General features: G+C 43.7%; 1 protein-coding gene across 1 annotated transcript in view; it reads left to right on the top strand.

Moving 5' to 3' along the window:
* The window catches only part of CUBN (cubilin), a gene marked incomplete at its 5' end in the record, with an annotated part of 135617 nt that overhangs the window by 57491 nt on the left and 61080 nt on the right, over window positions 1-17046 (top strand). Inside the window, 2 exons of the mRNA XM_081163387.1 lie at window positions 676-835; window positions 13287-13468. Of these exons, the coding sequence (XP_081019513.1) occupies window positions 676-835; window positions 13287-13468 (342 nt within the window). The remainder of the gene's footprint in view (window positions 1-675; window positions 836-13286; window positions 13469-17046) is intronic.

The raw sequence follows: 17046 nt of genomic DNA, 5'->3' as shown, positions 1-17046 counted from the left end.
ATCAAAAGAGTACCACTGTAGGGCACAATCACAATAGAAGGTGAATGCTTCTCCAGGCTTCAAGTACAAATATTTACTAATACCGAGTTAAATTCCTGCTTCTCATTGTGCCAGTAACTAATGCTGTAAATTTATATGCTTAAAATAGAAGTCAGGGTACATTGAACTTTCCATTTTAGAAACAACAACACAACCTTTTTGGTTTTCTTACACTCCACCCCCCATACTTAAAGCAGTGTATTCTTATTTGTGGGAGAGATTTCCCTATAGGAGTAAAACATTTGTGTTGTGAGCTTTCCAAAGGCATTTGATTATTAGAAGCCAAAAGTTGAGCTAGGTGGCACTTTGATATTATCTGACAAGGCACTTCTTAATGTTTTTTTTTCAGGAGACCAAACACTGCAAGTACTTCTTCCCTAAACAGATAATTAACCAATAGATCTCATGTGTTACTTATTGCACTATAGAATAATAGAGCACTCAGAGGTGGCCCCTGACAAACTACTGGATTAGTATTTTTAAAAAAAAAAATCAGCCACATTTGTTGCAACACATCTGGATAATACCTGAGACACGCAATGCAACTGATCACTATTCCTTTTAAATGTCCGTTTCAAAAAACTGGTATCAAGTCGGCGATCTATTTCCATTTCATTTCCTTATGCTTGATTTCAGCTTTATGATGGACCCAATGCCCAATCCAGCCTGATAGGCACATTCTGTGGCAATACTGATGTCCCAGCTGGAGGCACAACAGGCTCCAGCCTTCATGTGGTGTTTTTCTCTGATAAAATAGGCGAATCTACAGGATTTCAGATGTTATGGCATGTAAATGGTAAGTCAACAAAATTTCTCTCATTTTGTTTCACACAAAATTTGTTCCTCAAGTGCGATCTCAGAATTTGTCCTTTTTTCTGTGGTGGTATTGACTAGCATCAAGTATTGTCACCTCTGGTTTTTTGTTTTGTTTTGCTGCCTGTGGGAGCCATTTTTGTGCTATCACCAACAGCACTTTTATCAAGACATGAGTACCAGTACCTCATTTTTTAACACACACACCCCAACCAGCACTGCTCAAAATTCTAGAAATATTTGTTAGAAGAGGCTGATAATTTGAGTTTATGCGTACCAGGAGATTCTGTCACGCTTTCTGTTCAGAATACCTCACACCTGGTATACCACACTGTTGACTGCAGGACCATTAGTGCCCCAATGTCCCTGTGCACCAGGAGATGCCATGCACTCTATTGACCAAGTCAGCATGCAATGCATTAATAGCCATGTTGATGCAAATTTTGTTTGCCTTTCTTCTTCTCTAGCATTTGAGGAAACATGGCTGTACATAAGTTTGGCTTTGTTGCTTGACCTATTTAACAACAGCATACCACTGCAGGGGGATGAAAACCTGTGGCATTGTCCATCAATTCAGAGAGGGGGCTGGGAAAATAATTAAATAGCCACAGTTGCCTTGTCTGCCTAATCAGTTCACACAATTCAGTTTTTTGACAGCCCTGCAAAGGGGCTGGGATCTGCCACTGAGGCCCCCTGTTTTGGGTTGTGCAGCTGTATGGATTCCTCCTCTGCCTTTGAAGGGGGGGTTCCTCTGAAGCACAGGCTGACAGACTGAAATCCTTTGGTATATCCCAAAGGACTTTCTCTTTGGCTGGAAATTTTGAGGAGTTCAGAATCTGAAGTGGCAGGAAGGAGGAACTGAGGGGGATGGGATTGAGGCAGGGGAGTGAGGGTCAGCAGCGTTGCTGAGAAAAGAGTGACTTGTAAATAGGAAGACAGCTCTTCAGCTGAAACCCAGCAGGGGAAGTGTTACTGAACAACAGGAGTAAGATCTCAGGACTGCGAGGTGATGTCATCCTAGAGCCAGACAAAGGAAGAGGAGGAAAGGGCCTTTTTCTTCCCCCTGTGGAGACAGATGACATCACCCTCCTTTGAGGGGCTGCAGCGTTAACTTATCTTTTCTTTTCCCGAACTTCTAAATAGTCTCTAGTTGTTGGCGAGCAGTGTACCTTATTATTCAGAGGGGGTGGAAATCCCCTAAATTATTTAATCTTAGCTGCAGCTTTCCCCTTGTTCTCTGGCCACCCACAATCTTTCACATTCTGTGGCACTGTAACAGGCTTATTGGAAAGGACAGAAAATCCCAGGCAATCAACTGCCTGATCTTCAACTTGCCCTGTGTTTACTGTCTGCTCAAAAAATTATGTAAGTCCTTTTAAATTGTTCTGGAACTGATTTTGTGATGTCCTGTAAAGGCACTAGAGATTCCCCCCCCCCCAAGTAAGCTCTCCATGCAATTCAAATCAAGAATGTAATAATGTGCTAATGCTCCACTTAGAACACTCTACTTAGCGCTCCTTGGGGCCCTCCCCCCACCACTTTTCACGTGCAGTGCCAATACCAATTGGGACTCCCACTCTGTTTTCTTAGCCCACCCTGCAGTTTGCTGCTATTCTTGGCTGCCTCCAGTAAGCACAAGGGAGTGCAAGGGTGAAAGGAAGAGAGATTGCTCTTCAAATGCCTTCTTTCCATACTTAATGTTCACTTTTTATTTAGTTTGCATTGTGTTTGTGTTTTTAAATCAGGCAAGGTTTTGACTTTCTTTTAAAGTGAGTCGCCTTGCCTAGCCTCCTTGATTCTGCCATTTTAACCAGGGGTGGGCAAAAATCCCCTGCCTGGTTTCAAAAAAAAATATTCTCCCTGTGTAAAAATGGGGGCTGATTTTCTTCTGCTTTCTTGTGAGGAGGTGGAGAATTTTCACTGGAATTGTTGCACTTCCCGGAATGCCTTGGAAGAGATATGATGCAACATGAAGTGGCATTGCTCCCAAGGCATTCCAGTGAGAAGCTGGAGAGAGAGCCTTGCCTAGCCTTCTTTCTTGATGTGAAAGAGGCAGAACAAAATTTCAAAGAAAGTTATCTTGCCCTTAAAAAAAAAAAAATTAATCTTTTAGCTTGGTTCTACTTTGCCCACCTCTTGGCATTCTTTTGAATGTGCCCATGCCTTTTCTAACCTGCAGTATGTATTTAATTTTAGCCTTTGTCATAATGGTTTCATAAATGACCTCCATGTGAACATTTGACAACTTTTGATTTAGCTTGCTCTTACTTTTAGGTTCCTGTGGTAACCATAGGTGAGTTTGGAACAAGAGAGGCATATATCAAATAGAAAGTCACAGGGCTGTGAACACATTTTCAACTCTCTTCTCAATGTACACATGGCTGTAGCACAGATGTGGAGAGCTTTAGGTCCTCCAGGAGCTGCTGAACTACAACTCCCATCAGCCTCAGCAATCATGGCCAGGGAAGATAGGGGTTCTTCACACCTGCTGTAGCAAATTGGCAAACTGAATGCCTCTGTATCACTGCTGCCTTCAAAGGCAGCAACTTGATAGTTTGCTTAACTTGTTGTCGTTGTATATTCATTGTCATGTCAGGGAGGAGGTGCTTGTGGGATTATCTGCCTCAGGTGCTGAAACAACTTGGCATGTTGTATAGGAGGAAACATTTGCTGTTGTGGCTTATGTAGCAAAATGTCTTGGGGCAGCACTGGTCTGAGGGCTGGGGCAGAAACAGGAAGATGTGCTGATATACTACAGCCGTAAGTAAGTTAACCAAGAGGAATCAATGCAGGTCCACATAGCTAAGAACCACAATCATCAAACGTATGCAAATTCATCTTGAAGCATTCTTATTCCAGTGGTGGTTTATTGTGATAGGCCCGTGGTCTTTCTAAATCACTATTTTGCACTCAACCTGAAGTTATAAGGAAACCGGCCCAAGGAAGATGTGGTCACCACCAGACTCCATGCTTCTTATTTGTTGTATTGTTTCCAAGCAACTATGACTTGGGTCACCATATGTACTTTCTGAGGGAACTCTAAGACCTTTGTCAGCTATATAAAATAAAGAAACCAGATCTCTCCCTCTTTTTTCTCATGGTTTTTTCCCCCTCCCCAAAATATATATGGTTTCCCAAAATGCTTTACAAGTAGCTGTGACCAAATTGGTGCCTATAATTAATTCTCTGGAGTCATATCCTAAGTGCAGCTGTTTGTTTGTCTGTACAAGGATCACCAAAACATTTCAGATCCAAATGTTCCTTTGCTTTGGGACCTTTGATTTTTCTTTTGCTGTGCAATACAACTCCTGGAATGTACGAAAGTTCACTGGGAGATGTATGCTTTCAGGTTTTTGTTACAGTTTTGTGTCTCTGTTTGTATCTTTTGAAACACCAGCTCCTGCTTCATTGCAATTTTTTTGTAAATTCCCTTCTATTTTTAACAGCGACAAAATCATATTTCTCCCTCTGCCCCCCCCCCCAAAAAAGACAAGAAAAAGCATCAAGCTGATTTAAGGGAGAAATGCTCCTGTATTAGGAATCCATTCCTAACAAACACTTATTTTGGTGTCCAATAAGCATTTGAAAATTTTCATTCAGCTATTCCTTTTTTGGATTCAAGCAAATAATAATAATAAAGCATGTCGCATTTCTGCTGGACATCTTTCAAACCTCCTGATTTTGCAGATAAGTAAAGAAAATGTTTTTATAATTTAAAAATAATAATAATATTGAGTGTTTTTATCATTTCCTCCCCAAAGGGAAACCTAGTCACTGTGTCTTATTATGATTAGGTTAACATCTGGCTTCAGTTTCCTATCTTTGATATCTGAGGGTTAGAATAGTAGGACATTTCTGCAACCAGAGGAAGTGTTGTGGGCACCTACCGGAGAGGAACATGGACACATGTAGGTCACATGAGCTATAGTCATGACAAGCCTTCCTATTAGCAGATCCTAGCAAATGCAGGGCTGTGGGTTTGGGTTGTTTTGCAGAAGTAACCAGATGAAATATTTCCATTCTTAACAATAGTGGACAGAGTCCACCCAGTGCTCATGCTGATACATTAGCCCCACTCTGCCCCTCCCCATCACCTCACAAAGGAATGTGGCCTGATGTTATAGAGATGAAAGAGAAGTCAGGAAGCAGGTAAGAGGAGAAAGCAAACAAGGAGTTTGCTTGCATAGAAGTGAACCTGGATTGAAGTAAAAGGGCCACTGCTCATCAAGTCTCAATGAGGCCTCATTGTCTTGGTAGTGTGGTAGCTAGAGATGGGCGTATCTTTCTGGTATCTTCCTGTTCTGTTTCTGATTTTTCTATTTAAAAAAACACAATTCAAAATATGTATTTAAAACATATTTTGTTAACTTTAAACAGCCAAGTACTATGCTGCAACACCTGAAGTATGTTGGATGGCAAAATTATGATCTGTGCATGAATCTGAGATGTGTGGGTCAAGTCATTTCAGATGTAATTTCACAATCAGTAGATTCCACATAGAAGCTGGTCGTCATTGAAAAACCGTTGCTTTGTGGTCAGGATTACACACTGCAGAGATAAAGTATGCAAGCGGCAACCCAGTGTTCCTCCTGAGTTGCGCAGTTGCTTCCTGTACCAACTTTCACTGGCACCAGCACGGAATCTAAACACACAGTCTAGCCACACCCAGCGGTTGACAGTGGCTGCTGCAATAAAGAGTTCTAGCTGCATAGAAGCATTTCCCCCTAGTGACTACCAAGTTGCAAAGGTGAAATTTACAAGTCAGTCCTGAAATATGTGTTAAGTGGAGGTGTGCATTCAGGACCAAATTAGGAGGTTAGCTGTCTGGGATTGTTACAGGGTATTGGTAGAGGAGACTATGCCAAAGGTGAAAACTTCTGGGTGAGGATGAGATTCCAGGCATAAAAGCTCTAAGGCAAGAATGGGAAACCTCAGACCTAGGGCCAAATTCAACCTTCCCATTCTCTTTTCTGACTTTCTGGACTAACCTCAGGCCACACACCCTCCCAAGACACACCACTCACCAGCCTGGCTTTGCATCCTCCTTGAGTGTTTTGACCTGGCTGGAAAGTATCCTTGAGCTCTGATAAGGCCTCTTGCTTGCTGGGGAAGAGGACAGAGGTATGTGTAGAAACTAGCCTACTGTACAGAGGTCGCATTTGTAGCTCAGCCCGCTGTTGGCTGTGGCTAATCACCGCTGGCATGTTGCCCCTGGAAGGCTTATCAGATGCGAATGTGGCCCTTGAAATGAAAAAGTTTGCTCCATCCTGATCTAGCATACTATTTTATTTAACATTAACAATTCATCTAGGTGCAGGATTAGTTACTTGAAATAATGTAGTTATTCAACAATGAATGCTCCCTCCTCTGACTGTGGGTGTCCTTTGCGGGACCATGCATAGCACACCTGAGCCTTGTGGGACTTACCAGCTGGTTGTGCTGGCCCGCCTCTCTAATGCCGCAGCCATTGGGCATTTCCGCCAAACCTCAATTTAAATTATCCAATCAGCAGCATTGATGGAGGTGGGGCCAGCCGAGTGGGCTGTCAGTGAGCAGGCTTCACTCCAGTCCACTCATGACGTTTACTGGAGCACCCAGTAAAAAAAATCTACATAGATACTACGAAGATTGTCAGCAATCCCCCCAAAAATGTTCAACAACTCTGCGCAGCCTCCCCCCATTTCCTCAATTTTGAGTCCCCAAAAATAGGGATAGTTTTATACATGGGGCATGTTATATATGGAAAAATACAGTATTTGGATTACTTTGTATGATTTTATGATCTTATTATCTAAACTTAATGCTAATAAAGGCCAATAACAAATAACAACATACTGAAGAATTTTCATTAGCTTAACTTAGACATCAACTTAATTTATCTATGGAGAATGCAGGAAGACTAACCCATGTACAAATCCAAGTGTTTGGCACAGGAGTTGCTGAACTAGAAAGCCTGCGAGCGAAGTTTTGGACATCAGGAGTTTTGCACTGGCCTAGCCCATTTTGAGTTTTCAGTAAAAACATGTATTTGTGGCTAACAGGAAGGGATCAGTAGGAGAAGTTGAGTCATAAATGTCTGTTTAAGTTGAAACATTCCCAGTTCTTTCAGCCCCAGATATGCAGTAAATTGCTGCCAGTGTAGCACTGCAGTTCCCCCTAGGAATTAAACCACATGAGAAGGCTCTGTTTGCTGGGAAAAATTCATCAGTGGCCAAGGGCCATTTTATTTGGTTTGTCTACTGTGAATGTTCCTCCTGTTGATCCGTTTTAACTCTGCTGAGCTGTAATTGGCAGGCAAGCTGGTGAAGACGGCTTTGCATGCTTATATTTAGACAAATTCCAGAGGGTGAGTTCTGTTGCAATATTCAGAACAAGGGGCCCTGTGGCACCTTGAAGTCCAGCACATTTATAGCATAGGCTTTTATAGGTCAGTTTCACTCCTTGCCAAACTTAGGCTACTACATGCCTCAGGAGTGAAACTCAACTATGTTTGAATATGTCTATGGTCACAAAAACGACATGTGCCATCAATTTTTAACATGGGTTTTAAGATCCATGTTGATTTATTATTATTATTTTGCAGAAGCTGAAATAGCCTATGGAGCGTCTTCAAATAAATGCGGAGAAAAGTGGAGGTAGCCCCTACTGCGCCAGTAGAAAACTCCAATAAAATAGCATGATAAAAACATCTTAGGGTTGTAGCAGAGATGGGGAAACCTGGGGTCCTTCCCTCCATATGTTGTTGAACTCCAGTTCCCAGCAGCCCCAGGCAGTATGCTCAGTACCTAGGGATGATGGGCGTTGTTGCCCATCCATGTCTGGAGGCCACACATTCTCCATCCCTGTGTTTGTAGGAACATTGCACCAGGGTTGCAGCTACATCCACACAGGGCCACCCACTGAAGCTGAATGTTGGAAGATTCAAAGACAGGTAAAGGGAAGTACTTCTTCATGCAGTTCATCGTTAAACGATGGAATTGGCTCCTGCAAGAGGCAATGATGGCCACCAGCTTAGATGGCTTTAAAAGAGATTTAGACAAATTCATGGAGGATAAGGCTATCAATGACTACCAGGCATGCCAGGGGCAGGGTGCTTTTGGGTAGCAGTTGTTGTGAATCACAGGTAGGGAGAGTGCTGTTGGACTCGCATCCTGCTTTTGTGCTTCCCATAGACATCTGGCTGGCCACTATGGTGAGCCGTTGGCCTGATCCAGCAGGCTCTTCTCTTCTTTCTTACATTCATCAGTACCAGCCAACATTTCCAGTGTTCAGAGTTGATGTGAGTCAATAGTGTTGAGCCACATCCATAGCCACATGGATGGCACCATGTGGGGGAAGCCTGCTGGGGGGAAATCTTGAGATGATGCTGGAAAACAAGCTGTGGGGCAAACACAGTAGGCGTTGAGACATGGTGGTGGGCGATTCTGGAAAGATGGAACTTTGAGAAGACTTGGCTCACACGGCCAGTAAGAAAAAACAGTTGTAGCAGATATGAATACATCTTGATTGTCCCACTGACTTGCGCTTGTTGAAATGTTCATATGTGCTTAGATCTGAACGCAAATCAGCCAGTACTGAAAAATATTTGAAAAGTGTGTTGAATCAGGGTGTCATGGTCTTGCATTTATTGCTGCAATTCTGTTAGTCAGTCTTAAGAGGGCCTTCTTGGTAGTGGTGCCCGCCCTGTAGAACGCCCTCCCATCAGATGTCAAGGAAATAAACAACTATCTGACTTTGAGAAGACATCTGAAAGCAGCCCTGTTTAGGGAAGTTTTTAATGTTTTATTTTTTATTGTGTTTTTAATGTTTTGTCGGGAACCACCCAGAGCAGCTCAGGAAACCCAGCCATATGAGCGGGGTATAAATAATAAATTATTCTTAAATTATTCTTAAGAAACAGAGTCTGGGAGAGAAGTCTAACAAAGGTCATACTTCCTACACACACGTTCAATCAACACATAGAGGGGTGCAGGGTCTCACTGGCTGGCCTTGCCCAGACTTTCATGTATTTGGGGCAAAGATAAGCATGCCCCCCTTGTGCATGCATGACCATGGTTCACAGTTGTGTTATGGGCTCTTGGAGTTGTACACGCAAAGAGTCTCTTCTCACTTTCATCCAGTGTACAAAGGCCAGGGGTAAGGCTGGTGGTTGCCTACCTCATGAGGCTGGGGACAGAGGCCACAATCCCCACACACCTGCCCATATTGAGTGTGTTGAGGGGATTACAGGAGAAAGGGATGGTTTTATCTTAACTAATAGCTGCTATGAGAATCTGCATGGTGCTGTTTATAGGCTAACCTCAGCAGCTCTGAAGCCGAAATTCTAACTACATTACCGTATTTTTCGCCCTATAAGACGAACTTTTTCCCCTCCAAAAATGAAGGGGAAATGTGTGTGCGTCCTATGGGGCGAATGCAAGCTTTTGCTGAAGCCTGGAGAGCGAGGGGGGTCGGTGTGCACCGACCCCTCTCACTCTCCAGGCTTCAGGAAGCTATCCGCTAGCTGTGGGAGACCCAGCTCTCCCAGGGCTAGCGGAGACCTTGCTGGCACCCAGAAGCTTGGGGCGCGTTGAGCTCCGCACGCCCCAAGCTTCAGGGTTAGCGCAGCGGTCCGCTAGCCCTGGGAGAGCCGCGCGGCTCTCCCACGGCTAGCAGACTGCTTGCCGGCACCCAGAAGATTGGGGCACGCTGAACTCTGCATGCCCCAAGCTTCAGGGTTAGCGCAGCGCTCCGCTAGCCCTTGGAGAGCCGCACGGCTCTTCCATGGCTAGCAGACTGCTTGCCGGCACCCAGAAGCTTGGGGCGCGCTGAACTCCGCACGCCCCAAGCTTCAGGGTTAGCGGAGCGGTCCGCTAGCCCTGGGAGAGCCGCGCAGCTCTCCCACGGCTAGCGGAGACCTTGCCAGCACCCAGAAGCTTGAGGCGCGCTGAGCTCCGCACGCCCCAAGCTTTGGGATTAGCGCAGCACACCTGGGGGGGAAATAAAATTTTTTCCCCTTTATTTCCCCCCCAAAAAACTAGGTGCGTCCTATGGGCCGGTGCGTCCTATGGGGCGAAAAATACGGTACTTTGGAAGTATGTAAAAATCAATGAAGAAAGTATATTTAGGATAATGCTGCCAATTCTACCAATCGGAAAACCTGAGCATGAACTCTGCTTCTCCTGACATAGTGCAAGTGTTTTCTTATCTGTTTTGGGTGCAAAAATAAATAGGCAAAAGAAAATGAGCTCACTGAACAAAACAGATCAGCACCAAGGAGAATTCCTAGAGAGCCACTTAATCCTAAAAAGGTTGGAAATGAACTGATGCTTTTTGAGTCTCCCTTCTCCTAGACTCCACTCCTTTTGAGAGAACTAGAGTCTCTTAAAGGGTCTTCTCCTGTGCTCTGTGGTTTGTGCACTCTTGAACTGATGAGGTAGAGTGAGAGGAGTTCAGTTTCTCTGGCCTATGAAGAAGTGTCTGTGAAGGTTCTGACTTGTGCCTGTTGAGTGGTTCTACAGGCCTGGATGTTGTGGCATCAGGTTCTGTTGACTCCTGCTGGCCTTGAGTTCAATGGTCTTCTGATCATCAGCATCAGGGTCAGACCTACAAACCCAATCCAGCTGCTTAGTCAATTTCATTCCCCCACCCACTTTTTTATAGAAAAGTGTTAAGTAGAATTTGAAACTTGAGTTATTTTTAAAAAATGCATCTTTTTTTGAAGAACGGATGTGCAGAGCGTGAAAATAACATCTGCTGAAAAGTAGAAACTGGCTCCAAGACCTCAGGGGAACTAACAGCTGGTCCTCCCCATCCCTGCCTGCTACAAACTGAGTAGAAGCCACATCCTCCGGGGAACGCCTATTAGTGGCTTCCCTTGGCCTTGTCTTTCCTGCCCTTTGTTGCTAATTTATGCCTGTTTTATTAATCGGGATGGGCCATATGTTGTTTGGTGGAGCATAGACCTTAACCAATCCGTATGCATCTCTGCCTCGATAAGAGGGTGGTAGTAAAAGATTGAATTGATGATTTTAGACCCTTGCCTCCCTAGAGACCATATGTGCAACGAATACAGTGAAATAAAGGAAATGATTCATATCAAATCCTGCCCACCTCCCCCTTATGAGAAAACCAGCTGCAAAGGAGTCTGGCATTTATTTCTGCATTTCTAATGACTCACGGTGAAATGTATAGTAGGAAACTATGTGACAATGTGTGTGTAAGGAAAGGCTTTTGCATGTTTTTACAGCAAACCAACACTTAGAACTGCTTCCATTTTAGCCCCAGAATGTGCCCCTCTTCTGGCCAGCTAAATTATTTGAGAAGAAACCCACAGATTCCAGCTAACTTGGATGGGCAGCTTTGGAAAACATAGAAGAAACAGAATCTGAATTTGCACAGAAATTAGTCAGCATCTCAAAGTGATCAAGATCCCACTTTGCATACTGATGTCTATCAATACCCAAGTTGATAGGAGCTTGGGTCCTGGTGCTCCTTGTTCCACTTCCATAAGAACTGCAGTTGGTGACATTGGAGCAGGGCCTTCTCAATGGTGGAACGCCACTCCCCCCTAAAGTTTACGTGTCCCCCACCCTACAGGCTTTTGGGATACCATGGCAATTGTTTTATTTCACTGGGTTATTGGCTTTGACTGATTTTATTTGGCTCCTGGATCTTGCATATATTATTGACTTCCTGCTGCATTGTACTGCTAGTTTTTATCTTAATTGTGTGTTTCTGTGTGGGTGGTTTTTATTTTTTAAAAAATAGCTAATTTGGAGGCCTATGAACAGAAAAGCAGGTTAGAAACATTTAAATAAATAATGAAAATGAAATGTAAACCACTACTCCCCTTCTCCTGCAATATGCAGTCAGAGGGGAGCATTGGGTATGTTCTAGGCTGCATTCTCAATTCACACGGTGGAGAGCCCTGACATACTTCTTGGTGGCCAACATGAACTGAATTCTACACTCTAGAATTTACCCACAACTTCCTGCAACATACAGGAAGTCTGTGGCAACGTAGACAGATCAGTGTAGAAAGTGTTCACTCTAGCTTTAGTCTGAAAACTGGACTTGATATTTTTAATTACATTTGAATTGGGCATGCATACCTTTTTTATATTATTTTTATTGGTTTTCCAGATTAATACAAATCAGTCCAAATTATTTAAATTTAATACAATTTCTTTCTTCTTCTTTTTAAAAAAGTAGGTTTCCTGCTCCTGTTGCAAACATATGCCCATTACTTCCTGATGTAGCCACTTCATTCTTCTTTCATCTCCTCTTCATCCTTCTCTTGATGTTAGTCCATTCATACCTTTTAAGCATATTACTAGCATAAATGTTTTTGCACTTGGATGGTTATTTCCCCACAATCCTTAACTAGATCCACTTCAGTTGTGATTTTTCAGATCCATTTCAACTGGGCTTCGGGCCCAGTTTTGATGCTGAGACTGCCTTGGTCACCCTGTATAATATCTTCTGTTGGGAGAGAGATTGGTGGAGTGTGTCCCTGTTGATTCTCCTCTATCTCTCAGCATCTCTCAGTACCACTGAGCATGAGGTTCTTGAGGGCTCATCCACACAAAGCATGGGTCTGAGCCGTTTGCTGCTTGTCCGGTGTTTTCTAGACATAGTTTTGCCTTCGCCACACTGCTTTCCCCCAGGAAACCTGTTCTTTAGTGCTAAATTGGACCCAGTGGCAACCTGAGGAAAACTCAGTTGCCATTTGTTCCCAGTCAGCACTAAAACATAGGCTTTCCCAGGGGAAAGCTGTGGGGCAAACAGAAGTGTGGATGAGCCCAGAGTAGAACTATTTTTCATGGTTCTGCTGCTACTTGGATTGTTGGCTCCAGTTGGACAGTCATGGGGTTTGGGGATGTTGTTTGGCCCTGTGAAGTCTCTCATGTGGGAATATGCAGGGTTCAGTTTTATCCCCCATGATCAAACCGCTGATGGGGTCAGCCAGAGTTTGGAGTGCACTGCCATCAGTATGCTGATAACACGCAATGCCACTTCTTTACAGCTCAAGCAGCTGTGGCCGTGGATGTGCTGGAACGGCGCCTGGGTCTAAGTAATGGACTGGATAAGGACCAACAAAGTGAAGCTCAATCTAGATAAGACTGAGACACTGTCAGTGGGTGGTTCCTCTGCCTGGATGAATGGAATGCATCCTGCTCTGAATGGGGTTATCCTGGGCATCTGCAGTCGACCAGTGATGGAATGTTTGTCCTGATTTGGTGTTCATCTTAAGTTGGGTGGGGTTGTTATGTATGATGGAGATGATAAGCTCTTTTATGATAATTGTTTTCTGACTGTATTTTTAACTTGCTTATTTTGTAACTGTATTTTTACCCTGGATGCAAATCACTTTGGAACATTTTTTTAGTGGAAATCAATATGTACATTTAACAAAAACTGAAACCTAACTGTGCTGCCGACTTTTTTTCCAGGGTGTGGTGCAGAGCTTTCTGGGACATCTGGATCTTTCCATAGCCCAGGATATCCAAACAAGTACCCTAACAATAGGGAATGTCACTGGTTTATTCACACAGCCCCGGGTAGTAGCATTCAACTCACCATAGTGGAATTTGACGTTGAATACCATTCAAGTTGCAACTATGATGTTTTAGAGGTAGGTGGCTTTTATTAGGGCGGGAGGGACGACGACTCAGAACCAGGGCTTTTTACTGACTAGAGTTTCATGAATGACAAAGAATCTGAAACATAGTCCTGACAATATGGATACGTCCCAGTTACCAACCCCCTCTATTTGACACCTGAACCTGAGGTGCAAGCACACCTGAGAAGCTAGTTTTGTTTTTGTTTTTTGCATGATGTACCACAGAGTTTTCAAATCCATTGATAAAGACTACCTCTTTTCTCAAGAGAGTTCATATTATCTTCTTGCTATCCCCCAGATTAGAAGTCACATGTTCTTAAAATGATTCATGAAAGCTGATCAATCTGAAAGATATCCCTAACTAAGAGGAAACAGGAAGTCTTAATTAACTATCAGGAGTTACTGTATGAATCTCTCTTCTTCCCCATCTCACCCTCCCTGCAAAGCCCTCTCTCTCTCTCTCTCTCTGTGCTGTTGTCTTACAGAAGTGTGCTAGGACATCGTGATCACAGCACAGTGAAACTACTGTTTTTGGAAACTTTTCACAGAATAATGGAAAAAACACAAACTGTTTTACTGTTGGCTGCAGAGGTTTCAATTCAGAACTCTCTTTTTTGAAAAGCATTTCAACCTATTTTGAGGGACTGTTTTGAAAGTTTAAATACTGGTGACAAAGCTAGCCTCGAGGTGTTTCTGCTTGGAACAATGAATTAACCTTGGAGGCCTCCTAGTTTGGCCAACCCACTCTCCTCCCTGCTCTTTCCCCCCTTGAGCTTTGATTGTTTCCATTTCCTCTGCCTCCAGCTTTCAAGGTCCATCCTGCTGCTGTGACCACTGTCTCCCTCTTTCTGTCTGGTCTCCTTTTCTGTCCCTGCAGGTCTCATGGTGCCATCTTACGTCTAAGCAAGCCATCATTATGTTTCAGTCAGGCAAGGGACATAAATGAAGATCATACTTCGCAACCATTCCTAGGTTGATCCAGAAGTGGAACAACTGTAAGCTGACATCTGGTATTTGACCACTGCATGTCTGCAGAAAAAAGTACCAGTGCTATTTTTAAAATGGAAGAACTTCCAAGTTGAATTTTATAATAATAATAATAATAATAATAATAATAATAATAATAATAATAATAATAATAATAATAATAATAATGGCTAGTTCTGGTGTTGTACTAGCATGATCTGTGGGGAATAGAGGCAGTAAAAGTTTCTGCCTACTAGCTATGATTTTAGGCAAGCAAAATAGTAAAAAAAAGTAGGCTAAAGTAGATTAAAAGAGGAATCCCAGTAAAGAAGATTGAGATGGCCTATTTAATGAGTCTGGAGATGAAAGAGCAGAGAAATTTGATATGAGGATTGTGATAGTAGGAGTCACTGGCGAGGGTGCTTTGAAGATAGGAGGCTTCAGAAGACTCAAAGGGTGAGAGATAAGCTGATGATATACAACTGAAGAGAACAGCTCCATGGAGTCATGTGTCCGTTCCTGGGTGCCTCGTCTTTAGAATGGCATTGACAAACTGGAGCATGTTTAGAGGAGGATGCCCTGGAGGGTGAGAACTCTAGAGAACAAGTCCTTTGAGAAATGGGTGATAGGTCTGCTTAGCCTAGAGAGGAGGAGACTAAGGGAAGTGAAATATACTCAGAGTCCTGCAGTGATTTCATGCTCTTTATTGCAGCGTGTAAAACAGTGATTGGATTTCCCCCAAAACCTTAGGCTTTTATATGCATTATTTACACAATGAGTCCCGTCTGATTGGCTGATTCTGCTTCCCTCCTGAAGCCTGATTGGGCTGCTACTGCAGGCCAATCAGTTGTTGCATTCTACAATCCTACCAGCCTAATAGGATGATTAACGTCCTCCTGAAACCTGATTGGGCGGCTACTGCAAACCAATCAATTGTTGCATTCTAGGATCCTACCTGCCTATTGTTCTAGGATCCAAGCTTAGTACATAACAGGAAGAGATGATAGCACAGGAACTTTGCAATCTCCAGTGTAAGACCAGACCCTTCCCACTCTTTCCATGGAACTGGTTCTCCTCCAGTGACACTTTGCAATCACCCGCATCTGTCATAATCACCATGTTATGATTGCTCGGCAGAACTTTCAACTTGCTGACCGTTTCTCAGTCCTTCAGAGCAGCAACACCAAGTTGGCATTGCAGTTTAGACGTGAAAGAGCTTTGCGGCATCCTTTCCTGCTCCACCTCACCCTCCTTCTGCACACTGTATTCTTCTCCCTCCCTCTCAACCTCCTTCTCAGTCAGGCAAAGCAGGATAAAGCTGCATATTTACTTCTGCCTGAACCTCTCTGTTCTCTCTCGGGGAGAACAGTCAGATCTCAGCGGGGGCCAGTTTTACCCATTGAAATCTGCACCACGAGGATGGCCGGCCATATGAAATGGCCTCTCTCTGTTGCTCATAACTTTGGAATGCCGGCTTGATTGTCACAATAAACAGAACTAGCAGAGCAGAAGCAAATGGCAAAAGCCAGACTAAAACCACGGGCTTTATTGATCTGTGCTGCACCCTCTGTGTGATCTGTTGGAAGAGAGCTATTCCCCCCCCCTCTCTCCATAGGGGTGTTCCGACTCGTGAGCAGCTTTTTTTCATTCTATTCTGGCATATGGCTCTTCTGCATGGACCACACCCCAATATTCTTTTAAGCTTCCTGCAGCTTTTCCCCCTCATGAGGGATTCATGTGGTAACAATTGGAGGTTTTTCACCCCCCTTTATAGCCAAAACCAAACTTTTTTTAAAAAAATAAATGAAATATTTCTTTTCTGTCATGGAAACAGTCTGGCTTGTCTCTGCTCCAGCCTTTGTGAAAGCATCTGACGAATTGGCATCCGCAGCAAAAGGCGTGGGGTCGGGGGGAGAAGCCACTCCTCAATCGCTTGGCTTTTGAAATAGCCTTTGCATTTTTTGAAACTGTACAAAAGGCAATTGTGAAACTAGTGGTTGATGCGAAAGGGCATTGAACCAATTAAGGACCAAGCGAGAGGCGATGACTCAGATGCACAGCTCCTGCTCAATCTTTTAAAACTTTTCTTTTGAAATAGCAGCCATGTAGCAGTGGGGGAATCCAGATTGGAAGCAGGGTGTGGAAAGGGGAAGTTTACCCTTTCTCTTTCTTCAGTTTTCCAGATAAAAATTGCCCTCACTGCTGTTTGCCTTGATAAGAAAAATACAAATGTATTGCACCCTTCCAGTAGGGTCTACCCACAAATAATCCATTTTCCCCTCTTCCCCCCCTTTGATTTGCAAGCAATTCAGCTGCTTTTAAGGGACTGGGAATATGTGGCCCTCCAAATGTCATTCAACCACAATTCCTATCACCTTTGGTCATTGGCCATGCTGGCTGGGCTTTATGGAAGCTGCAAGTCCTAACGACAACTGGTTACACATCATGCTTTTAAGATATTAGGACCAAGACCAAGTAGGGCATTGTGGATGGAGGCTTGAGTCCAGAGCATTGCAAATGGGGTTCCACTCATTCAAGAGGGCTTTCACATTTCCCCCCTTCTTCCTGTAGCCTCTTGGGCCAATTAAAAGCTGTTCTTGAAGGCTGGTGGACTTTCCAGTAAT

The sequence above is a fragment of the Podarcis bocagei genome (genome assembly GCF_964188305.1).
Source record: "Podarcis bocagei genome assembly, chromosome: 12".
NCBI classification, from domain to species: Eukaryota; Metazoa; Chordata; class Lepidosauria; order Squamata; family Lacertidae; genus Podarcis; species Podarcis bocagei.
The sequence above is the reverse complement of the archived record's forward strand: the minus strand, read 5'-3'. Positions and strand labels throughout refer to the sequence as shown.